General features: G+C 42.2%; 2 protein-coding genes across 2 annotated transcripts in view; both read left to right on the top strand.

Moving 5' to 3' along the window:
• Positions 1–6,173: 6,173 nt before the first annotated feature.
• alg14 (ALG14 UDP-N-acetylglucosaminyltransferase subunit) overlaps positions 6,174–25,589 on the top strand; it is a 41,886-nt gene continuing 22,470 nt past the window's right edge. The window contains exons 1-2 of the mRNA XM_077624097.1: positions 6,174–6,463; positions 12,422–12,570. Coding sequence (XP_077480223.1) covers positions 6,322–6,463; positions 12,422–12,570 — 291 coding nt within the window. The 5' untranslated portion in view covers positions 6,174–6,321. The remainder of the gene's footprint in view (positions 6,464–12,421; positions 12,571–25,589) is intronic.
• Positions 19,513–23,792, top strand: LOC144091854 (general transcription factor II-I repeat domain-containing protein 2A-like). The gene is made up of 2 exons (XM_077624514.1): positions 19,513–23,033; positions 23,130–23,792. Exon 1 carries the CDS (start codon positions 19,886–19,888, stop codon positions 20,900–20,902), a length of 1,017 nt encoding a protein of 338 aa, XP_077480640.1. The 5' UTR covers positions 19,513–19,885; the 3' UTR covers positions 20,903–23,033; positions 23,130–23,792.

Here is a 25,589-nt window from a genome sequence, read left to right as displayed (position 1 = left end):
GCTGGCCACCAGTTCAGGGTGTTCCCCACCTCTGGCCCGGAGACAGCTGGGATTGGCTCCAGCACCCCCGCGACCCTAATGGGGATAAAGCGGTTCAGAAAATGAGATGAGATGAGAGATCTGACCAAGGAATTAATTTTGTAGTTGGACACATACATTGATGTGAATATGCGTAGCTGGTAAATAGTTTTAATTGAAACATTTTTTTCTAAAAACTGCTTTGACCAACACCAATTCAGGGTGTCCCTCGCCTTGAGCCCGAAGTCAGCTGCGATAGGCTCGGGCACCTCCCGTGACCCTAGTGAGAACAAAGCGGTTCAGAAAATGAATGAATGAATGAACGCAGAGGGGATTCACGTTAGGGTCCCTCAGCCTCGGTTTAAAACTTGTATGGTATATTCTTATGTTTTCGGGACTAATGACCAACGTCTCCCTTTGGGCACATTGACAACCAGAAAAATGACAAACTGGGAGGTGCGAAGATTTCCTATGTGCGGGGTAAGCAAGGACACACATACCCACTAATATAGAGATAATTAATGAGCTCTTTTTTTTCTATTCTACTAAGAGAGCTGGAGATAAGGCGTTCATGTAGAAGCGGAAAATACATTTTTAATGATGGTTGTTATCTTTTATCAGCCTACATAAAAGGGTTGGGAATTTAAAAGACTGGTGGAGCGCATAATTTAAATGTTCCATTAATATAAACAGTCAGTTCAATAAGTATTTGAACACCCTGCCATATCACAAGTTCTCCCACTTTGAAATAATGGAGGGGTCAGAAATTTTCATTGTAGGTGCTGATAGTGTTTTTATTTTGCTCTGAAGGACTTTGTGTGATAATTGAAAAAACATAGACAAGACATTATTGAAGCTTTAATGCTCCATTCTCTTTATTCGCAAGGGACAATATCAAGACAACCTCTCATGATCTGACCTCTCTAAAACGATCATGCTCAGCCAAATGGTTGTTTTCAGCACATGAAAAACACACTGTAGCAAGATTTACTCAAATTGTGCACTGCAATCAAAGAAAATATCGTAGACTGAAAGTTTTTGGTTATATAGTGACAGTGGCGGGCCATCAGGGCCTTCAAGGCCTTCTCTGCTGGCCCAAGAAATATCTGAATCATATATTATATTTTGTCCATCAATACTTAAATTACTTAACTAATTCCAAATTGTCTGTTAGCTTCCTTTCCCCCTGGTTTCACTGCTTCCAGATGTGTGTTTTCATATTGAAGCATTTAACCAATCACATTTCAGCCATTATTTGTTGCCAGGGTCAGAAATCTGCCTCAAAGCCTTCACAATCAGTTCTGCGGGCTCTGCCGCTTTAAACAAGCGTCGATAAGATTGTTGCTTTAACCAATCAGATTTCGAGTTGGCAACACCACAATGTATTGTCGCGGGCGTAGGGGTACGTCATTGCCTTGTCGCAGGCGGAGGGATACGTCATCGCTTTCACCAACTATGAGGCTAGTCATTAGCCAGAGCTACCAAACTGTATTTGGAGCGGGCTGCACAAGCAAATATATTGTTGTGTTGATTTAAAACCATTTTCAAGACGGACTACGCCAGAAAAACGACAGGACGGGCTCGACTTTCAGCATTAGCTTCGATGGCGATATAAAAGAAGGTAGAAAGAAAGGAGGGTGGATATTGTGGACAGTTAAAAAGGATTTTTGGTGAGTAAAATATGGTTATATTCCTAAATAATATTTCAAATGTGGGCCAAGTTCTGATATCTGAAAAGCTCCAGTGTTTGTATTTAATCACTAAATGCTGCTAGGAAGTGGATTTTACCCCATTTTAGTGCAATTTTTGCCGTTTCGCCATTGACGTCCATCGATGTCCTTTCCTGGGGAAATCACCTCCCTGGCCCGGTTGTAATGTCTGAAAAGCTCCAGTATTTGTATTTAATCAATAAATGCTGTTAGGAAGTGGATTTTACCCCATTTTAGTACAATTTTTGCCGTTTCGCCATTGACGTCCATCGCTGTCTTTTCCCGGGGAAATCACCTCGCTGGCCCGGTTGTAATGTTTGAAAAGCTCCAGTATTTGTATTTAATCAATTTTACCCCATTTTAGTGCAATTTTTGCCGTTTCGTGTATGGACGTATATGGACGTATCGACGTTCTTCGCTGTCTCTTTCCCGGGGAAATTATACTCCGGGCCCTGTTCTGATGTCTAAAAAGCTCCGGTATTTGTATTTAATCAATAAATGCTGTTTTCGGCTGGATTTTACCCCATTTTCGGGCAATGTTTGCTGGTACGCCATTGACGTTCATCGCTGTCTTTTCCCGGTAAAATCACCCCCCTGGTCTGGTTGTAATGTCTGAAAAGCTCCAGTATTTGTATTTAATCATTAAATACTGCTAGGAAGTGGATTTTACCCCATTTTTGTGCATTGATTTGTTGATTATTTTTTATGTGTCGCAGCTGTAGCTGCAGTAGAGGTTTTATAGCCATAAAATATTTTTTAAGGGTTGGATTTATTCTTTGAAGGCGCTATGAGAAAATGCACGGACCGCCACTGTATAGTGTAAATTCATTCCTTTCAAGTATTTTGATTAATTAGACTGATTCAACACAATAAATGGTACGTTTTGATTAAAATTACCATCCTCAGCCAAATCGTGCTTTTCAGCGCATGAAGAGCACAGTTTGGCCATAGTCACTTAAATTGTGCACTGCAAACAAACAGAATATCAGAGAGTGAAGTTTTCTATGTATACCCACCAAAAGCACGTCGAAGGCGGCGAAGGGACAGAAAACAGAAGCGTGGATGCCGGGCGGGCCTTGCTGCTAAGCTGAAACAACAACCACACCGAGCACCGCTTCCTAGTATCTTTTTGACCAACGCCCGATCCATCACCCACAAAATGGATGAGTTGGAACTTCGTATTGCTACCAACAGCTTTGTTAGAAACTGTAATATTATTATCATCACAGAAACGTGGCTACACCCGCATATCCCCGACGCTGCGGTATCGCTAGCTAGCCGAACGCTTTTTCGGAACGACCGTTCAAAAGTATTAACAGGCAAAAGCAAGAGAGGAGGACTGTGCATGTATATACATAATGAATGGTGTTGTGATAGTAGGATCATTGACACTCACTGTTTCCCGGATTTAGAGTTATTGGCAATACGGTGCAGGCCCTATTATCTACCGAGAGAGCTAACCGTCGTCATAGTAACGGCTATCTATATACCTCCGAATGCTAACGTTAACACAGCACTTAACCTCCTGCTAACGGCTGTAAACAAACAACAGCTTGACCACCCCGATGGCGTTTTTATTGTCGCTGGTGATTTCAACAAGGCGTGTTTAAAGACTGTTTTACCTAAGTTTATTCAATACGTAAATTGTAATACTAGAGGAGACAAAACTCTTGACCATGTCTATTCTAACATCAAACATGCTTATAAAGTCTGCCTATCTCTCACCCCCGCTTACACTCCACTCCGGAGGCAAACAACGCCACAAATAAAGATAATAAAAACTTGGCCCGACGACGCACTCTCTCAGCTGCAGGACTGTTTTTCCCGCACCAACTGGAAACTTTTTGTACACGACAACCTCCAGGACTACACGGACTCTGTACTTTCTTACATAAAAAACTGCATTGACAACGTCACTATAGATAAACGAATAAGGGTTTTTCCTAACCAAAAACCCTGGATGACCAATGAGACACAGGCACTCTATATTTTAGGGGACAAGATAAAATATAGAGCTGCCAGAGCTGAGCTGAAAAGAGGCATTACAAAGGCCAAGGCAGCATATACCAAAAAAATTGAGGAGCACTTCACAGAAAATAACCCAAAGAAGATGTGGCAAGGAATACGACATATTACCAACTACAATAACAATAATATGTCTGTTAATGCAGATGCCTCACTAGCGGAGAAATTGAACCGTTTCTTTGCCCGCTTTGAGACTGACAAATCAGACCCAGTCTCAACACCCCCACCACCACCCTGCAGCAATACACTGACGTTCCGGGAACAGGAAGTGAGACTGGTAATGCGGTCTGTGAACACCAGGAAGGCTGCTGGCCCAGACGGAGTACCTGGGAAGGTGCTCAAAGCCTGTGCTGACCAGCTGGCTGGAGTCTTCACAAACATTTTCAATTGTTCCCTGCAACAATCCATCATTCCATCTTGTCTGAAATCTGCCACCATCATCCCTGTCCCTAAAAAGCCAACCATTGGCAGCATGAATGATTATAGGCCTGTTGCCCTCACGCCTGTGATCATGAAGTGCTTTGAAAAGTTGGTAGCCCGCCATATCAGGAATACAATCTCTCCCTCAATTGACCCTCACCAGTTTGCTTATAGAGCAAACAGGTCCACTGATGATGCTATTTCCATTGCTCTTCATACAGCACTGAGCCACCTGGAACACCCTGGGAACTACGTGAGGATGTTCTTCATTGACTATAGCTCAGCCTTCAACACCATAAAACCGGACATTCTGACTGACAAACTCTCCCACCTTGGACTATCCTCTTCAATCTGCTGCTGGATAAAGAACTTCTTGACCAACCGACCACAGACTGTTAGACTTGGTCCCCACCTCTCTTCCTCCATTACACTAAGCACTGGCTCCCCTCAAGGCTGTGTACTGAGTCCTCTTCTTTACTCCCTCCCTGTACACATACGACTGTACACCCACCCACCAGTCTAACGCCATCATCAAATTCGCTGACGACACCACTGTGGTCGGACTCATCTCAGGAGGGGATGAGTCGGCTTACAGAGATGAGGTCAACAATTTGTCTTCGTGGTGCTCAGTGAACAATCTCACACTGAACACCACGAAAACTAAAGAAATAATCCTGGACTTTCGCAAACACGGCACAGATCTGGCCCCACTCCTCATAAATGGAGTATGTGTAGACAGGGTCCAGTCCTTTAAATTCCTGGGGGTCCACGTCATGGATAAGCTCTCATGGTCTATAAACATCACGGCAGTGGTGAAGAAGGCTCAGAAACGACTCCATTTCCTCAGGGTACTTAGGAAGAACAACTTGGGCACCAATCTTCTGATAACCTTCTATAGAACCACTGTAGAGAGCATCCTGGCGTACGACATCACAGTGTGGTACGCTGGAAGCACGGCGGCAGACAAAAAGGCCATGCAGAAAGTGATTAACACTGCCCAGAGGATTGTCGGCTGCTCTCTGCCCTCACTGGAAGACATTGCCAGCCCTCGTTATCTCAGCAGAGCCAAGAACATCATAGGGGACCTTTACCACCCTGGTCACAATCTGTTCCAGCTGCTGCCCTCTGGCAGACGCTATAGGTCCCACAAAGCACGGACAAATAGGCTTAAGGACAGTTTTTTCCCCACATCCATCAGAAATCTAAACTTGCGCTAACATAACACACATTCCCTTCTGCGGTAATATGAACAGATGTTTGGGTGGTGATCTGCCTCCTACTAGCTGACTGAAGTAAGGTAAGTGGAAGACAGTGAGAGGTAAGCGAGAGGTAAGCGACCTGTATCCAGAATGCCAAATTACAAGTCCGTAACTTACACTTATTTAGGTCTTTTGCCAATTTCGTCACACGCAGTTTCTGCAGGAAACAGTTGACATACTCAACTGACACTGATTTCATGACCGATTGTATCCAATTCGATCCTTTACGTATTTGCATTCATATTTTATTGTTCCATATATGTAATGTAATTAAAAATGATGTTTGATATTTGAGTTTCATAAATCAAGTGAACATCTGTCATAATGTCAAAACCGAAGTGTAAGTGCTGTGAATAACAATTGTTTAAAGATTTTTTATTCCCAAAATGATTTTCTCCATTTTTTTGTAATTGAGTCTATTGTTTTTTTGTCGCAATTTTTCCTACTTTGGAGAATATGCATTCGCAAGGCACAGAAGATGCTGGTGTGCATAGGAACTGGTTCGCTACTCATGGAGGTCCTCCATCTTTGACCGCAACATGCGCCAAGCAATGAATGCGTCAATAACTCGATACGAGTACTCGTTTTGCGCCTCCATCCTATTGATAGATGCGTTTCTTTATTAAAAACAACAACAACAAAAACAGTTTGGGACGCGACTGCTGGGTCAACAGTTCCGCCAATGGTCACGTGACTTCTTAAAGCGGTACGCGCACAGACACAAGGTTGGCCGTGTGAACTCGGTGACGCACCGGCGCATCTGCGTCGCTGGAACCATCACTACTCTCCAATAAAGTAGCTGGCGGTATTGCACTACACTTGAGATGTCATCTACCTTTAAAACCCGAAGAAGAACGACCAAAGTGTTTTGTTGACTTTCTTTTGCTGTCATGACTTTACAATTAGGATCCGTTTTTTTGATAATATTATTTATGTTCTTTATTATACGGTTACACGTAGTTCTCAGGAATGGACGTAACTATAAACCAGGAAAAAAAGGTCGCATTACTCTTCTTGTCGTCGCGGGATCAGGTAAACGTGATACAGAACTTATGGGAATTGTCGTGCTGTGTCGGGTATTTAGCGCTATGAGGAGGATTTATGCTTGAAATGTTCCATTTAGCTAGCAATAGATGGGGAGTTGAATTTTTTTTCACCCTTTCAGAGGCTTAGATTATTTTTTGTATTTGTGTGTTTCTTAATCGTGTCTCCTCGGAAAAGTTAAACATGATTTTTCCAACAAATAGTCTCAACAATCGCTTGAAATTTCTGGTTGCCAAGATTTACGTAGTCGTAGAGACTACGATTTCGTAAGATATGATTATAAAATGGATTTATAAAAATAACAATTTCACGCCAGTAGATCCACTTTAAAGCCCAATTTACCCAATGTTTTATTTTTATTTACTTAATTGGTTGGTTGTCAAGTATTTTGCCCTCTCCATCAAGAAAACAAGTCGATGTCCACACCACGTCATTTATTGGAAAATTTCTAGCCCCGCCAAGTGGGGTCTTATGCACATTTCACCAGCATGACTGACCTTTTACATTGTTTAACTTGTTATACTATCCCTTGACTTCCATGTAAAGCATCCTACCCCTTAGTTCAGGGGTCTGGAACCCATGGCTTGCGAGCCAAATATCGTATTTTCACACCTGTAGGACGCACTGCCTGAAAGGGCATTGTCTCAGTTGCGGGTGTATTTTCTGTTTTTTGTCAATAGAAAAGGCGCTTCGTTTCGAAGGAGGCCCTGCTATGGTTGTGCTAGCATGACATACACGTTAGCATGCATGCTAACGTATGTTTTTAAAATGGCAACAGGAAACTGAGTTTAAGTTTGCTTTATTGACGCAATGAGTATTCACGAGAATATAAGTCAAAGTATTCACACATCTACAAATCTGTCAGTCCTCATCTTCTGTATCTGACATAAAGAGTTTATCCAAGTTCCACCAACAATGCTGGGTTTCATCTAATTGTCAGAGTTGTTGCCGTGGGGTTTCGTCATATTGATTCCAGCTTTGATGAAAGCTTAAACTACAGTGCTCACCGGCACTTTGGCCCAGGCATCAACATTCATTCTCTGAACCGCTTTATCCTCATTAGGGTTGCCGGGGGTGCTGGAGCCTAGAGGCCAGAGGTGGGGGGACACCCTGAATCGGCGTCCAGCCGATCGCAGGGCACAAGGAGATGGACAACCATGCACACTCACACCCATACCTACACCTGTCAATGTAGAGTGTCCAATCAGCCTACCATGCATGTTTTTGGAATCTGGGAGGAAACAGGAGTACCCGGAGGAAACCCACGCAGGCCCGTGGAGAACATGCAAACTCCACACAGGTGGACCGACCTGGATTTGAAGCCAGGACCCCAGAGCTGTGAGGCCGACACGCTAACCATTCAGTCGCCAGGCCTCCAGGCATCAACAATCCATTCCAAATCGTCACGTAACTAATGCGACACTGCCTGCCTGTCTTTGTGTGGAGGGTTAAAAGCAGTAGGAGCGTACGGAAGTCAACTGCCTTGCCACCAGTCTGGGATGTTTTGAATGGATTTACCGAAATGCTTGGAATACGCGGGGAGACTATTTTTAGGTTGAACGTCCACTGGGTTGATCGCAAAAAGTTCTGTGTCCGCAAGAAATGACACCAGTTAGTCAAGCGGTCAGGGTCAAACAAAATTTTGAGTATAGTGCATAAACAAGGCGCACAGACTGAATGGGCGCCGCCCCGTCCATTTTAGAGAAAGTGGTACGGCTTATATGCGCATAAAAACACCTCAATTTCTTAATTGAGTGTGACTTACACAACGTTGGAAAAAGCAACAATCATGGAAAAAAGGGGCAAAATGTAGTCACTGTGGACATACATGAGCATGTAGAAAAGCGACCGCTGCGGTCTCTGCTCCACATCTTATGTGGCGCAAGGGGATTTGTAGGAGTTGGTGGCTATTTTTGTGTTACAGCTGTTGTTCGAGTGCTGATCACACTAGTTTCACAAGTGTGGCAGACGGTAGGAGCAAGAAATTCCCCACAGCCAAAATGTGTGTCCTCGAATGTGCTATTGTTACGTCCTCTTAGAGTTTCTACAAAACCGCCTAATCACCTGCATAGTAAACAGTCACATGTCTTTTTCTACAGTAGCATTTGCTAATGGTGTCGTAATATCTAAACGATACATGAAACTATTGTACTTGAGTCCCATTTTTTCCCCATAGGAACAAACCTAAATTATGTGCCAGTGGTGGAATTAAGTATCATAGTAGAGGTACCGTATTTTCATGACTATATGGCGCATCACATTTAAAGCCGCAGTGTCAGTAACGAGTGCTATTTCTGTATTTGACACGCACAAAAGACGCATCGCATTTTAAGGTGCACCCACTAGATGGTGATGCACTAAAGGGAATGCCAACAAAAGTCAGATCGTTCAGCCAAACTTTATTAATAGATTACAAATCAGCTTTCTGACAACTCCATTCACTCCAACATGAATAAACAACAGTTTTTTTTATTTTCTCCGAGGTTAAAGTATTAGTATTTTCGTGACACAGCAATAGCATAATAACTCATGTTGAACAGGTGTGCATCTCACCAAAGTCGTCATTAATCGAGTCAGTAATTTCTGCCTTCATGAAAGCTCGGACCACAGCTGAAACTTCCAGTGGGAATGACAACGAACATAGAATTAATGTGCTCGATCAACCAACATGCAACGCCGTTTTATATATCTCAGCATTCTCTGGCGCACCGGAAATAGAGTCTGGGGCTGCTTGCCGTAGTTGCCAGAGCTGTTGCGGTTCGATATTTATCCATATAATATATATATATATATATATATATATATATATATATATATATATATATATATATATATATATATATATGTATATATGTATGTATATGTGTATGTATGTATATGTATGTGTATGTATATGTATGTGTATGTATGTATGTGTATGTATGTATGTATGTATGTGTATGTATGTATGTATGTATGTGTATGTATGTGTATGTATGTATGTGTATGTATGTATGTGTATGTATGTATGTGTGTGTGTGTGTCTGTGTGTGTGTGTGTGTGTGTCTGTGTGTCTGTGTGTGTGTGTGTCTGTGTGTGTGTGTGTGTGTCTGTGTGTGTGTGTGTCTGTGTGTGTGTGTGTCTGTGTGTGTGTGTGTGTCTGTGTGTGTGTGTGTGTCTGTGTGTCTGTGTGTGTGTGTGTCTGTGTGTGTCTGTGTGTGTGTGTGTCTGTGTGTGTCTGTGTGTGTGTGTGTCTGTGTGTGTGCGTGTCTGTGTGTGTGCGTGTCTGTGTGTGTGCCTGTGTGTGTGTGTGTCTGTGTGTCTGTGTGTCTGTGTGTATATATATATATGCTCTGTTGACGCCAACATCTAGCGGCAGGATTTCTTTTGTAAATCCAGCCGGAATGACGGCGAGCACCAAATTAGTGTGGTCGCCGTCATACTGGGTGTATTGACAAAAGAACTATATATCCCAGCAGTCACTGCGCAGTACTTTTTCTACGGGGAAAATAGTAGAGTCGGGGGCTGCTTGCCGTAGTTGTGAGAGCTGTAGAGGATGGTGTACCCTATCGACTGATTTATTTTATCGTGATAACAATTTTAGTATTGGTCCATATATAAAGTGCACTGGATTATAAGGCGCCCTGTCTATATTGGAGAAAATGTAAGACTTTTAAGTGCGCCTTATAGTCGTGAAAATACGGTATGTATTTATTTTAGGGCACGAGCGGTCCCTGGCATGAACCAAAAGTAAATCACAGTCACCAAACATTGGGAAACATTCTATTTGTGTCGTTTTAGAAATTTTATTTAAGGCTGAAGTGATTGAAAGGACATTAATGTGTAGGTGATGTCCCGATAGTTTGCCTTCTATGATTGATTTGATATCTGGGAGAAAGCATATTAAACTGAATTAATATTTATTATCAAATAGAATGCTGTGTGAGACTATTATACTTCATCTAATGCACAAGGACAAACCAAATATATTGATTATTATTTTGCAGGATCTACATTTTTAATACCAAATAATTAGCATTGCAAACAAGCTCTTTCACTGTCTTCATCATAGCATAGACTCCTGCTATATTTTAAATAATATTGACAATTTACTTTTATGTTTTACTGGAACATAACTAAAGCAGAATCGGGTCATTTTACCACTCAATACCAAGTAGCAACACTAAACATGGGTGCAAATAACAGATTGTAATATTTTGTATTGTTTTGATTGTATTTTTTTTAACATTTATCATTGTTACTTGTATACTGTGGAAATTATTTTTCTTAGTTACTTGAACGAGCAATCTGAACTAAAACCACTTTTCAGTTTACAATTTGAATTATTTTATTTCATGTATGGTGCTCTGCTTAATTCTGTAAACGATCACGGATGTTTGTCAATGCTACACTATGTTAAGATGTTTGAAATAAAAATTTGCTCTGATATATTTTTCAGGTTAATGCTTGACATGACTAATCCTTTCTACAACTTTTTAGCAAATAGTTAAGGTCATCAGGTGTCATTGGTCTACATCAGGGGTCCCCAAACCGGTCCTCGAAGGCCGGTGTGGGTGCAGGTTTTTGTTCCAACCGTTCTAGCATAAACAGTTTGAACAATGAGATTTCAGCAGAAATCCACTGATTGCACTTGTAGGAGACCAGATTGGTGAAAAGGTGTCCTCTTTATGGGTTGGAATGAAAACCCGCACCCACTGCGGCCCTTTGTGGAATAGTTTGGAGGCCACTGGTCTACAAGATAACATGTTCAAAGTTTATTGGAACACAGGTAAGCATCTCCACATTTTGGTTAATGGCAGATGGGAAGCAAAAATCAGGTACACACTGCTACCTCCTGTACAAGAGTGCGTACCAACTACACTAATCCCTAGTTTTTCGCAGATAATGTACACCAGACATGGCCGCGATAATAAAAAAAACACGACGTAGGATCACCCCTATTATTGCTACATACCATACTACGTTTTCGCCCAATTACGAAAATACAAGTACCCAAGTATAATTATCAAGAAGTGTGTTTATTAAATATCACAGTTACAGGCATATGAAAAGACTCTAATGTATTGATAAATATAATCATTAGAGAAAACAAATTATTATGCCAGCTTCACGGCCGTATCTACGGCGTAAATCCTTCATAATGCTAGTTCATTTTTGTATTCTCTGAGTCGCAGGGTGTCTTTAGTCCACACGAGAATTTCCACATCGGAAGATGCAAGGTTTGGGCGGTGCACAATGGCACATGCATGCCACCATTTGGCCATTTGAAGCAACTGTTCTTTAAACTATTGCGCGTGATGCGAAAGATCCGTGACCTGGTCCATCATCTCCTGGTCAAGCAAAAGCGGCAACGTGCAGTACGACAATCTGGGCGGAGAGACCAGCCGGTACAATTTGGACCTCTTCACCTCATGAGAATTTATTTTTATTTATTCCTAGCATACAAATCGCCACAACACGTGTGCATCTCCAGAGGGGAAATGGGTTCACTTCCCGTGTCTCACTTTTAACCGCATGGCGGACCCTATTACCATTAACAAGTTTCCTATCAGTTGACGTATGTACAAAGGAACGCCATTTATGCCGCAATGGAGTGCTACGCCTTTACATATCAAGGAACAACAATATTTAGGAGGCATTTTCAACTGGGTTTTTCATCTGTCGTCTGGTTACGAGTTTCGGTGTAGATTAGGCATTTTTCTGATTTTTTTTTTTATAGCTCAGAAAAAAGTGCGATGTAGTGAAGCCGTGAAAGTTGTGTCACTACGTAAAGAATGATCACAGTATTCCTCCACCTTGGTTATCAAACTGTTGACAACAATCGCTCATCAAATTCCTTGGCAACATATTAAATTATTGATAGCCTTACTTGAGATGCTTGATCATTGTTGTTTTCTGTTGATATGATGGAAGAAGCCAAGTGCCTGAAACCTTGTTTGTTTTCAGGTGGTCACACTACCGAAATCCTAAGATTGATGAAGAGACTTTCATGTTCTTACACACCTCGACTCTATGTTATTGCGGATACAGACAGGATGAGTGAAGAGAGAATCAGAACATTTGAGAAATCCAAACTTCTGGACTCTGACCCACAGGTACATAGATTACATTAATTGAACTGTATTTTTATAAAACTAAAAATATTGCTTAGCATTCTTTTTTTTTTTCAAAGGAACATGCAGGTTCACCATAAATGACTAAAATTATTGCTGAAAGAATCTAACAATTTTCTTTAATGGGTTAGATTGTTGATAGGTTTATTAATAGGTATACTTAAATAAAAACAGAGAGACATCGTTGACATGTTCCAGCTACTAAACTTGCAAGTGAGAATGGTCCTGGCTCGTCCTCGCCTCTGGAATATTCTGAAGAAACGGCATCCTCCTCTGTCCATTTAGTCGCGCATAATCAAAACATCTAAGGCATGGGTCTCAAACCGGTCCTCAAAGGGCCGCAGTGGGTGCAGGTTTTCATTCCAACTCAACAAGAGGATACCTTTTGCAAGTGTAATCAGTTAATTAAAGTCAGGTGCTGCTTATTTTAGAAGACACCTGATTGGTTAAAATGTTAGCACTGGATCAGTTGGAACAAAGACCACCCACTGCGGCCCTCGCCGGAATCTGTTTGACACCCCTGATCTAAGGTAATCTGATTCAAACAATTGCATAAGCTAACCGAATAACACCATTAAGGTCAAAAAACAACTGCCACAACAATTTCGTATCAGGTCGGAAACCAATAACACCTGCGTAAGAATTTGCACAAGTACCGTATTTTCACGACTATAAGGCGCGCATAAAAGTAAAAAAAATTCTCCAAAATAGACAGGGCGCCGTATAATCCAGTGCGCTTTATATATGGACCAATACTAAAATTGTTATCACGATAAAACAAAATAAATCAGTCAATAGGACAACTACGGAAACCAGCCCCCGACTCTACTATTTTCCCGTAGATAAAGTACTGCACAGTGACTGCTGGGATATAGAGTTCTTAATACACCCAGTTCTTCAATACAGTTAGTATGATGGCAACCACACTAATTTGGTGCTGGCCGTCATTTCGGCTGTATTTACAAAAGAAATCCTGCCGCTAAATGTTGGCGTCAACAGAGCATTCAAAGCTAGACTGTGAACTATGTATATATATATTTATATATACAGACACTCCCCTACTTACGAACGAGTTAGGTTCCGAGCGATTGTTCATAAGTTGAATTTGTTTGTAAGTTGATTCAGTGCTATATTTTGTATTATAATTTATGTTTAAGGCCTATATAAGTATATTGAAGGTATATATAAGTGCATTTGTATGTTTAAGGCTTGTATAAGTAACACACATTGGTTTGTACTGAAAAAAACATTTAATAACATGGAGAGAATACATACAGTACTGTATACATACATTAGAGAGGGAGAGAGAGATTTACTAGAAACTGGCCGAAAGAAGCTATCTAATGACGATTGCAGTTTTCTTTTTTTCATCATAAATGATGCGGTAGCACTGTATGGCATCATTCAATTGATTTGCAAACTTTGTGCAACGTTCAATATTTGGGTCCTGCTGCTCGATCTTTCTGTTTATAAATGGTACTGACGGTCGAACGATTCAATGCCCGTGAAACGCTCACCACTCTCACGCGCATCAAGCTTCGTTGTTATTGCCACTCGTTTCAAATGAAATGGCTTGCCACTTCCTTGCAACTCCCTCAATAGAAGCCTTTAGCTTTTTACCAACCATATTCAATAATGGATGCATGAGATATTTAATGATACAAATGAAAAAGGTTCTTTGCACAATGGAGATACATTCACGCACTTCCGCATTGCAACGAAGAAGAAGGTAGATGCTGGGTGAGCTGAGCTCTCACAGCGCCAGGCGTCGGTATTATTGGCGGAAAGAAGTACTACTCTGAAAAAGTCGCGAAATACAAAATTGGACTTACGAACATTTTTGGACTTAAACGCAATTTGCAGACATGTTCGTATGTACCGTTGTTCGTAAGTTGAATGTTCGTAAGTAGGGGAGCGTCTGTATATATACAACTAACTACGCCAAGCAGCCCGACTCTACTATTTTCCCGTAGATAAAGTACTGCGCAGTGACTGCTGGGATATAGAGTTCTTAATACACCCAGTTCTTCAATACAGTTAGTATGATGGCGACCATACTAATTTGGTGCTGGCCGTCATTTCGGCTGTATTTACAAAAGAAATCCTGCCGCTAAATGTTGGTGTCAACAGAGCATTCAAAGCTAGACTGTGAACTATGTATATATATTATAAATAATAACTCGGAGCTTGCCATCATTCCCGGAGGCTTAAGAACTACAACCGCGGGACCCAGCGTTTTGGAAGACTCATTTGGGCAATTGTTTAATTCGGACACAGAAAATGAGGACTTTGATGGATTTGTGGGTGATGATGACGTGAGTAAGTTGTAAAATGTCTAAATAAAGTACAACCGAACTCAGTTTTGCTTCCGTTGCCTTTTTAAAGCGTGTTTTTAGCGTGTGGGTGTTGCACGCAAGAACTATATTTCCCAGCAGTCACTGCGCACCGGAACCCGGAAATAAGCTGCTTCCGGTAGCCAGCGCTATTGCGTTTCGATGTTCATCCATATATAATATATAATATATATGCGTCTAATGAAATGGTGCGTGCTTTTTGCGTCTAAAATACAGAAATAGCACTCGTTACTCACACTGCGGCGTAAAATACGATGCGCCAAATAGTCGTGAAAATACGGTAAGCATACAAGGTGACGGGAGCGGATGGGAAACCAAAACAACTGCATAAGAATTAGAACAAATAAGCATAATAATTCCATTTATGGTAAAACCCGAGCGACAGTATTTTTAAACTATGCGAGTATTTTCGGAAGTTGATTCGATTATCGCCATCTGCCGGAATCCAAGTCAAAGCAATTTAAGAGTCCCTCGTAGATCTTCATTGCGAACTCAGATCAACAGTCCTCGGCCTGGAACATGGTGTCCTGTCCGAGTCAATAGTCCTGAAAACAATTAAATGTCCTCGAAGCCAGCTGCCTCGAAGCATCTCAACCGCTATGCGATCCTGGAACGCCATCAGACTAGTGGCTGCCAGTTGTTCCTTTATTGCCACAAATCCCTTTTCAGTATAATTTCCAAGTTTTTGGACATTGTAATACAGGTAATTTATCCTATCCACATTTTTGTTTAGGGTAATTAAAAGAAAAATAGACTCCCAACCTGCTGCGACCTGATTAGCCAACTTATACTCATCTGGTACGCCCCGGGGGATGCCAATCGCATCAATGTATGTTGGAGCTCCCTCTCTCCATACCGATCGACGCCGTCGGGAGGTACCCGCCATCATACTGGTTTTCTGAGCAGCCAATTGTATCTCCTCCACTGTAGATGGAAAAACAGACACTGGTAAGAGCAGTGAGACCAAGGCACAAAGTCCTGCCGCGTTTCGGCAGGAGTCGTATAATTTATTTCCACCACACCACCACCATAGGTCAGAACGTGGTATCAAGGGTGCAGTCATTTTTAGGACGTGGGCACACCGCGTCTCATTTATCGCCTCCAGCTTCAGACCATGCCCTGTAAGGTTTAAGCAGGTAAAATGATCAAAGGCAACATGTGTTGAAAAGTTAGCTTTGTCCTTTGCTGCTCTTGGAACAGGGTATACATTATTCAATTTCTCACAATTTGGCTTACACCTTTTATCATTATCTCCTTTACACAATCAGGGGTAATTTGCGCGGGTACTACTCGTAAGAGAGGTGGGGGCCCCATACATGTTGTGCAGGTTTGATTTATAGTAGTAGCTGCATTTTCCATCAATAATAACCAATTATTTCCCGTTTGGGAAATCCCTGTTGCAGAAATGAATTCATCATCCCTGGTCATCTCAGATTTCAATTTTACTATGGTGGATCCGGGTGTTTCCGTCTCTGACGGTTTTCTCACAGCCTCCGTAGGCATGGTCATTGCTGTTGAGACACAAATGTAAAATTTGTAAAAAGGGTCTTCTCCACCCGACCATGGACTTAGGAAAAACATCAGACAAGGATCTTTCCCACAAGTTAATTTGTCAGTCTGAATAATGATTTGTGATCCTCCCCCCCGCCCCCCCCCCCCGTATGGGTTAATTTCATCAGAGGCCTGATGGCTTTTACGCACGAGTGTGTCATACAAGTTTACCAATATTGACCAGTTTCTGCAACAAGGCTTCCCCAATTTCCGATTAGGGCTGTTATGTACCACACATTCTCTATAACATCCACATGCATCCCAATCCCTTGTATCTCTCGCTGATCCCAGCTGTCCTGGAGAGCGACCTTGGCGTAAGCGTTTGTCTTCGTTGAAAGCGATCAACACATATATATATATATATATATATATATATATATATATTGTTTAATATAGTTACACATTTAGGATGAGCAAATATATTGATTAATATAGTAAGCATGTATATTATAAGGCTTTATATTCATTGCAAACACATTTATAATAATGATTATTCCATCATTTGGGGGCTCATCCGGGATATAAAGCCTTATAATATACATGCTTACTATATTAATCAATATATTTGCTCATCCTAAATGTGTAACTATATTAAACAATATATATATATATATATATATGTGTTGATCGCTTTCAACGAAGACAAACGCTTACGCCAAGGTCACTCTCCAGGACAGCTGGGATCAGCGAGAGATACAAGTACGCAAAGACATAAAACAATAAACTCAGTTCTTGCTCCGAGGACTGAGTACTGGAAGATACACCTCAACCTTTTCCCCAGAAATTATTATGCTTACTGGTGCAAATAATAATGCCGTTGTTTTGCTTATTGTGCAAATTCTTACGCAGGTGTTCCGATAAAAACAGATTGTTGTGACAGTGTTTTTATAACCTTCATGATGTTATTCGGTTGAGCTTATACAATTGTTCAAAACAGCAGAGACAGTTGTTTTTGCGTATGCAATTGTTTAAATCAGATTACCTTTGAATGTTTTGGTTATGTGCCGCTAAATGGACCGAAGAGTATTCCGCTCGTCAGAATGCACTGGGGACTAAGACGGCGTCACATTGCATCTCCTTCGAAGTTGTAAGCAGAATTTGTTGAAAGATGTTTTTCCTTTTTTAATTAAATATTACTAATAATGATTTAAAAGGTTTGAATCATTATTCCAACAGGGTCGTTCACCCATACATCAGTGACCCGTAAATTTTAACCACAGGTGTAAACCACCATCCCCAGTGGGGCTTCTTGGTAGTTCACCCAATTTTGCTGCCCGGTCAGCAATAATCATTCCAGAAGGAACTAGGTAATTAATGTACTAGATTCGCGTGCCACACATCTACAAATAGAAATTTGTTTTGGAAGTTGAATTGCCACCGCTCATTGCCCCAGTCAGTCAGCATGAGGACTGCCATGCGAGTGGCTGTGATTATCTATCTGTTCGCCAATAATGCAATAACGGAAAAGTTGTGACACATTGAAATACACACACACTCCTTAAGTATTTTAACCGTTTGTAAAAAAACTTTACCTCCATGTTTTGAATTAAGTTACACCCCCTTTCAATGCTATCAGTTTAGCCGTTTGTACGCAGAATTGAGGCGGCAATAGTTTCACCTCTAAAATTTGTTTTCTGTAGTCGTCAATGTATCTCGCATTCTGTTCGAATTTTGCCCATTCCATTTTATTCCTAGACAACCCATCTACTTAAAGCATTACTCAAAGGTTGATACTTCATAATTTGGAGATGCTATTTTTGAACATAAGAATTATTTCATCACTTGTTTCATACCATGAAAGGCCCCACCAGAATTTGGGCACCCAGTGCCAAATTCATGCGCCAACGCATTTTGTCTAAACCCAAAGCGACAAACAATCTGTTTCTTTAGCCAGATTTTGGAACTTGGAGAATTGTTCCTTTCCCCCTTATCTAAGCTTGTTATTGCCAATCGTTATCACTGTAATATTTAGGTGTATTAACCCCATAATTGCAATGCTGTAAGTTTTGGCTAAAGTTCTCTTAATTTGTATGCCCCTAAAGCAGGGGTCTCAAACTTGCGGCCCGCGGGCCAACTGCGGCCCTCGGGACGATAATTTGCGGCCCCCGTCTAAATATGAAAGATCGATTTTTTTTTTTTTTTTTGATTTTTTATTTTTTTTTTATTTTTTTTACCCCTTTCCCCATGATGGCGCCGTTTAAGTGGCAGCCAGTGGCAGTAGCTCTGTCCACTCATGTTTTTCTTGTTTTACAGCATGTTTTACATGAAAAATTAGAGGGAACATTGACATGCACCTGCTTGTGGCAGGTGTGATACTGGTGTGCCGATAGTGAGCAATGATGATGTCGTGACCGGATGATTCGCCTAAAGACGTTTCGCCGACGGACGTTTGACAGACGGACAGGTCGTACTAGTATTTGTTAGTTTAATGATTAAATACAAATACTAGTATTTGTATTTAATCATTAAACGCTATTTTCAGCTGGATTTGACCGAATTTGAGAGCATTTTGAGCCGTTTGGCGAATGGACGTCTATAGACGTTTTTTTGCCTCCATCGCGATATCATCCAGTATTTGTATTTAATCATTAAATGCTGTTTTAGGATGGATTTGACCCGATTGCTGTCATTTTACGGCTCGGTTCTGCTACATCTGCCTGCCCAAGAGTGCTTATTCCCGGACTGCCATTGATGGTAGACGAACATTGATTTTTACTATAATTTGGACAACACCGGCGGCAGGCCGGATTAAAAATCCTAACGGGCCGTATATGGCCCGCGGGCCGAGGTTGAAAAACTTGTACACACACGATCCGGCGGGGCGAGCGTTCGAATCCCGTTTCGGCGAAACCTCCGTTCGGCCGAATGAACGTTCGGTGGAACGTCCATTCGGCGACCTGCCCGTCTGTCAAACGTCCGTCGGCGAAACGTCTTTAGGCGAATCATCCGAGTACCGATGATGTCGCTCACACTGGTACTCAGTGCGCTCAGGGAGGTTGTCTTTCTGCTCAGACCAACAAAAAAATTGAGGGAACTTTGGTTCGGAGCTGAATGAACCAATCACGGTGAGGTATACGGCTCTGGAGGGCGGGACATCGGCCGGGCTGTCCAGTGCCTCGCTCACTCACTCATTCATTCCTCCAATCAGCTGGGCGGAGGAGAAGCCGTGAGGCCGATCACTCCGCTCGGCGCGCACACTCCTCCGCTGCTCTCAGCATAGAACTGAATGAGGCGCTATGATCCGTGATCCAGCCTGTGTCAGTGTCTGTAGCCATCTCCGCGATTGAAACGGAGAGCGAAAGTGCACATGCGCCACAAACCCGCGCGACTGAATGTGAAAGATCAACCCGAGACTCATTCCAAGTGGAAAAACATATTACAGAGCCCCAGAGATGTCTCTTTCAAAGCCTGCCGTGAAGAGAAAGGTCGGTGATGAGCACAGACAGTTTCAAGAAAAGTGGGGAGTGCAATATTTCTTTGTTGAACACAGGGGCACCCCGACGTGTCTCATTTACACTGAAAAAGTTGCGGTGCACAAGGAATACAATTTGAAACGTAATTGTACTACGAGACATGCTGAGGAGTACGAAAAATACCAGGGAGATGAGAGAGCCAACCAGGTTGCCAGTCTTAAAACACGTCTTCTGAGGCAACAGGATCTCTTCAAGAAGGCTACCAAAGACAGTAATGCAGCAGTCAAAGCTAGCTACGCCGTTTGTGAGTTGATTGATCCTGTGCTAAGTGATCCCAAATGGCTCATGGACTTGGCTTTTCTTGTTGATATCACACATGATCTTAATGTACTGAACAAGAAGCTACAAGGCCAGGGGCAACTTGTCAGTGCTGCCTATGACAACGTGAGAGCATTCTGCACTAAACTTGTGTTATGGAAAGCCCAGCTCTCTCAGACAAACCTTTGCCATTTCCCAGCATGCAAGGCTCTCGTGGATGCAGGCACACCATTCAGTGGTGAGAAGTATGCTGAGGCCATTTCGAAGCTACAGGAGGAATTTGATCACAGATTTGCAGACTTCAAGACACACAAAGCCACATTTCAAATTTTTGCGGACCCCTTCTCCTTTGATGTGCAAGATGCCCCTCCTGAGCTTCAAATGGAGCTCATTGACCTGCAGTGCAACTCTGCACTCAAAGCCAAGTTCAGGGAGGTGAGTGGAGAAGCAGACAAGCTTGGGCAATTTTTGAGAGAGTTGACCCCCAGCTTCCCTGAACTTTCCCGAAGGTTCAAGCGGACCATGTGCCTTTTTGGGAGCACATACTTGTGTGAGAAGCTCTTCTCCACCTTGAACTTCAATAAGTCCAAGTACAGGTCCAGACTTACTGATGAGCATCTTCAAGCTCTACTGAGGGTCTCCACTGCTTCCTCCCTCAAGCCAAATGTGACTATGTGAGAAGAAGCGCTGCCAGGTCTCTAGCAGCAAGGAGTAGGCAAGAGAAGCCGTGTTCAGAATATTTCATGTTCAATGTTCCATTCAAGTTCAGAAAGTTAAAGGTTAAAGAGCTGTTAATACAGACATTTGAAACGGAATAAAAATAATTCATTTTCTCTACTTAGCCAGCCAGTGTATATCTACTGTATGCTCATTAGTATTATTTGGTTTTGTATTACTGATTGATTTATTTTTTATTCATCTTTAAGTTAATTTATTTAATTCATTATTTTTTGTTAAAAAATAAAGATATTTGATAACGTTGGAATGTTTTATCAGTGCTTTTCTTGTGGAAATCCGGATGCGGCCCAGTCTCACCCAGACTCGGCCTCTAGCGGCCCCCAGGTAAATTGAGTTCAAGACCCCTGCCCTAAAGCAATAGACGGCAACGTCATTTGGTTGTATCAATTGATCAATGCTTATCCAATCCGTAATATCCTAATAGTCATCAATATGACCTATGCGCAAGCATATTTCCCCCGCTCAGGACAAGCAGGGAATGTCTTCCATGCACTTTAAAAACACTCCATGTTTCTTCAGTCCTAGGGAAACTATGCCTATCCTAAATCAATTATTTTATCTACCCAGGCCAGGTACAATTTACCTAGAAGTGTATTTATTAAATATTACAGTTACATGCATATGAAAAGACTATAATGTATTAAAATCTAAATATAATCTATAACTACAAAATGGAAATACTTTAAGTAGTGTTCTCACAGTGAAAATAGTTCCTCTGCGCTTTATTTAAATAATAAAAGACAGGTTATTGCAGATTTAGTCCAAGTCCTCTTAGGCAGATTCGAGAGGCATTTTTCTTTTACAAATATTGCTGTTGTTGTCCTGACACTGTCAAGACGATTGCCACATTCAATGGCAGCGACATCATCATTCTCCTTCCGAGTGTCTCCATGTAGTGTGTTGACGTTTTTTTCCCCCCTACAAGATCATCAGGCGGCAGCCGGTGGCAGTAGCTCTGTCCACTCGTATTTGTTTTTCGTGTTTTACAGCCTTTCTATCTTTTTTTTATGACATTTTAATATTTCTTAATAAATTCAATTTTACTTTACTTTGTATTTTATATTTTAATGTTTTTACAACTTTCTTTGTTCTGTTAGCCTGGCTTCTTTCTGCTACTTCTTTTTTGGAACCATTCAGCCATCCCTACGCTGTCATACACGTGATTAGCTGTGAACAATACGCAGCAGAAGGGGCAACACCTCGATGACACTGGAAATCCGGAGCTGGACAAAAGTGCCAGGAGAAGAAGCGACGCTTCAGACCAATCATTCCATCTATCATTATGGGGAAAGTGAGATCCCTCCCCGATAAGACGGAAGAGCTGTCGGTGTTTACCAGGCCGGAAACGGAGTTGAGGGGTTTTACCCTGTTACTGTTGATTCTTCAGCTCCAGACTACTGAGGGACTGTGCGTATAAGCTTGGAAGAGTGTCTCTGCATATTTTCAACCTCGGTCTCAGTCTGCAGAGGTTCCCCATCTTGTGGAAGACTTCCTGTGTGTGGTTCCAGTTTTTGATACTGCTACCAAGATGGCGCCGCTCCAGTGGCAGCCGGTAGCGGTAGCTCCGTCTGCTCTTGCTCGTTTTGTTTTTGCTGCATTTCTATCTTTTTAAATTTCTTAATGCTTTCCCATATACTTTGTTTTGCTTTGTACTTTGTGCCTTTTGCATTGTTCTTCGGCGACCTTTGCGACTCGACCCCACCCTCCAGACTACTGAGGGACTGCGGTAACCTCAGTCTCAGTCTGCAGAAGGTCCCCACCTTGTGGACGTCCTGTGTGTGACTCCAATATTTTTACCTTGTTCTACAATGTCTTATGTCTTGTCTGTCTTTCTCCTGCAACCAAGACATTTCCCTAACCTAGCCTATCATCATGCTGGCTTCACGTCCGAATCGATGGTGTAAATCCATCATAATGCTGGTTAATTCTTTTATTACTTGGAGTCTGTTTTTTTTTTCGTTCACTCGAGAATTTGCAGTTTCGCACCTCGGAAGATGCAAGCTTCGGCGGTGAACAACAGCACGTGCGTGCCGTGCCGTGCCGGTGGCCAAGGGAAGCGGCAGCGCTTCGGGTACAAAAATGGTGCAATGTTCAGCACGGCAACCCAGCCGCTGCAACTCTGACCTCTTCACCTCCCTTACGAGAATTGTTTTAAATTTATTTGCAGCATACAGATCACCAGAACACGCTTGCATCTCCAGAGCAGAAGTGCGTTCGCTTCCTGTGTCCATTTTAACAGCTCGGCGAAGCCCATTAACATTAAAATAGTCCCTACCTGTGATTTATCTACAAAAGAATGTAGATTCATTTATGCCTTAATTGTGTGCTACACATTTAGCATATCAAGGAACATCGGTGCTCGGATGATTCGCTGAAAGAAGTTTCGCCGACGGACGTTTGACAGAGGGACAGGTCGCCGAATGGACGTTCCACCGAACGGTCAATCGGCCAAACGGAGCTTCCGCAGAGCGGAAGTTTCGCCGGCGCGCTAGCCCCGCCCCCGGATCGTGTGTGTACAAGTTTTTCAACCTCGGCCCGCGGGGCATTCACGGCTGTTACAGATAACATTCATTTAGGAATAACAAGGACATGTATTGCCTGCCCCCCCGCAATAATAAGGGCATGTACTGCCCCCCACTGGGCATATTTCTAAATACAAGTACACGGCATATAATGACAGCACTCATGTTAATTTCATCCTAAAACGGCATTTAATGATCAAATACAAATACTGGAACTCTTTGGACATTAGAACCGAGCCCAGGGAAGTGAATTCCTTGGTAAAATGTCGCGATGACGTCGCGATAAGGCAAAAAAACGTATGTATATATATATATATATATACACACGACCATTCGCCAAACGGCTCAAAATGCGTTTAATGATTAAATACAAATACTATTATTTGTATATACAATACTAGTATTGTATTTTATACTAGTATTTTATTTAAAAGAAGACAAAGGAAATTCACATATTCTTCGTGTATACAGACTAGATGTCCAATGCGCGTTGTGAGACAACGGAGCTCGACGTCGTCGCTTGTCGGCCATTTTAAGAACAGAGCCATTCGCCAAACGGCTCAAAATGCTCTCAAATTCCGTCAAATCCAGCCGAAAACAGCGTTTAATGATTAAATACAAATACTAGTATTTGTAGTTAATCATTAAACGCATTTTGAGCCGTTTGGCGAAAGGTCGTATATAGACGTTTTTTCGGATACGCTCGGGGGGAAAAAAACCCGCCGATGTATGTGGTGCTCACACTTAGAAAAAAATATGGTGCTCAGGATTCCAGCAAAGCATGTGTCACCCCTGTCCGCCTACAGAGCACTGTGCTCGGTGAAAAACCCCCTCCAATGTGTGTGGGGCTCAAATTTGAAAAATTTCTGGAGCTCCAGAAATTCAGCGGGGCGTCGTCCAACCCAGTCCGCTCAGGGTGCACTATTCTTGGATAGGCTCGGGGGAACCCCCGCCGATTTTTAAAGTGCTCAAACTCGGGAAATATATGGAGCTCAATAATGAAACTCAGCATGTGTCATTAAAATCCGCCCACGAAGCACTGTTCCCGGGGAGAAACCCCTCCGATGACCATAGGGATATGATTTACATACTCGGCGGGCCGGATTAAAAATCCTAACGGGCCTAATATGGCCCGCGGGCCGAGGTTGCAAAACTTGTACACACACGATCCAGGGGCGGGGCGAGCGCGCCGGCGAAACCTCCGCTCGGTGGAAGCTCCGTTTGGCCGATTGACCGTTTGGTGGAACGTCCATTCGGCGACCTGTCCCTCTGTCAAACGTCCGTCGGCGAAACGTCTTTCAGCGAATCATCCGGCCACGGGGAACATCAATATTTAGGAAACATTTTCAATGGCGACTCAAAAAAAATTGGCAAAATTCACTCGCAACAAAAGAGGAAATGGCAAGACGCAATGCATTGCACTGTACATATGATATTTGGCGCACCCAAATTCCCTCTATTGTACATACCTTCAGCGCTGAGAGATGAAGCCGTGCCCTGTGACCTCCGCCATGTTTCAACGCCATTTTTCCTCTGTCTTCCGGTTGCGAGTTTCAGCGCAGATTTAGACATTTTTATGAACTTTTCTTTCTAATATCCCTCAGAAAAAAATCTGCGAGGTAGTTAAGCCACGAAAGTTGAAGCTGCATAGTGAGGAAGGATCACAGTACATGTTTTCACACCTATACAAATATACAAGTACACAATTATCAAGAATTGTATTTTTTAAATATCACAGTTACAGGTATATGAAAAGACTATAATGTATTAGTATCTCAGAGCTCCCAACCACCCCGGCCGGAATTTACGGGGTTTTCCTGGAAATTCAACGCAAAATCTGGGACCCCGGACAGCCTCCCTAAAGACCGGAAACCCCCAAAAATTGTCACTCCATTTAAAAAAAAAAAAAAAAAAATTAAGCAACCATTGCAGAAAAGTACCAAATTTCCAATTTCCATGCCTCGAAATTCACACAATCGCTACAACTTCCTCCATTTTAATTCAGCTGCACTGTAAACCGGAAGAATTCGGTAACATGAGTGCATTGTGAAACATCTGACTTTCAAGTTCTGACGAATGATTAGTCTCATAAGACTTCAGCGTGG

This window comes from Stigmatopora argus, chromosome 17, assembly GCF_051989625.1.
Source record: "Stigmatopora argus isolate UIUO_Sarg chromosome 17, RoL_Sarg_1.0, whole genome shotgun sequence".
Taxonomy (NCBI): domain Eukaryota; kingdom Metazoa; phylum Chordata; class Actinopteri; order Syngnathiformes; family Syngnathidae; genus Stigmatopora; species Stigmatopora argus.
This window is presented reverse-complemented; position numbering and strand designations above follow the sequence as displayed.

What these genes read in the sequence shown, in the direction of transcription:
- LOC144091854 (XM_077624514.1), top strand. Translation starts at nt 19,886, where the DNA reads ATGTCTCTTTCAAAGCCTGCCGTGAAGAGAAAGGTCGGTGATGAGCAC.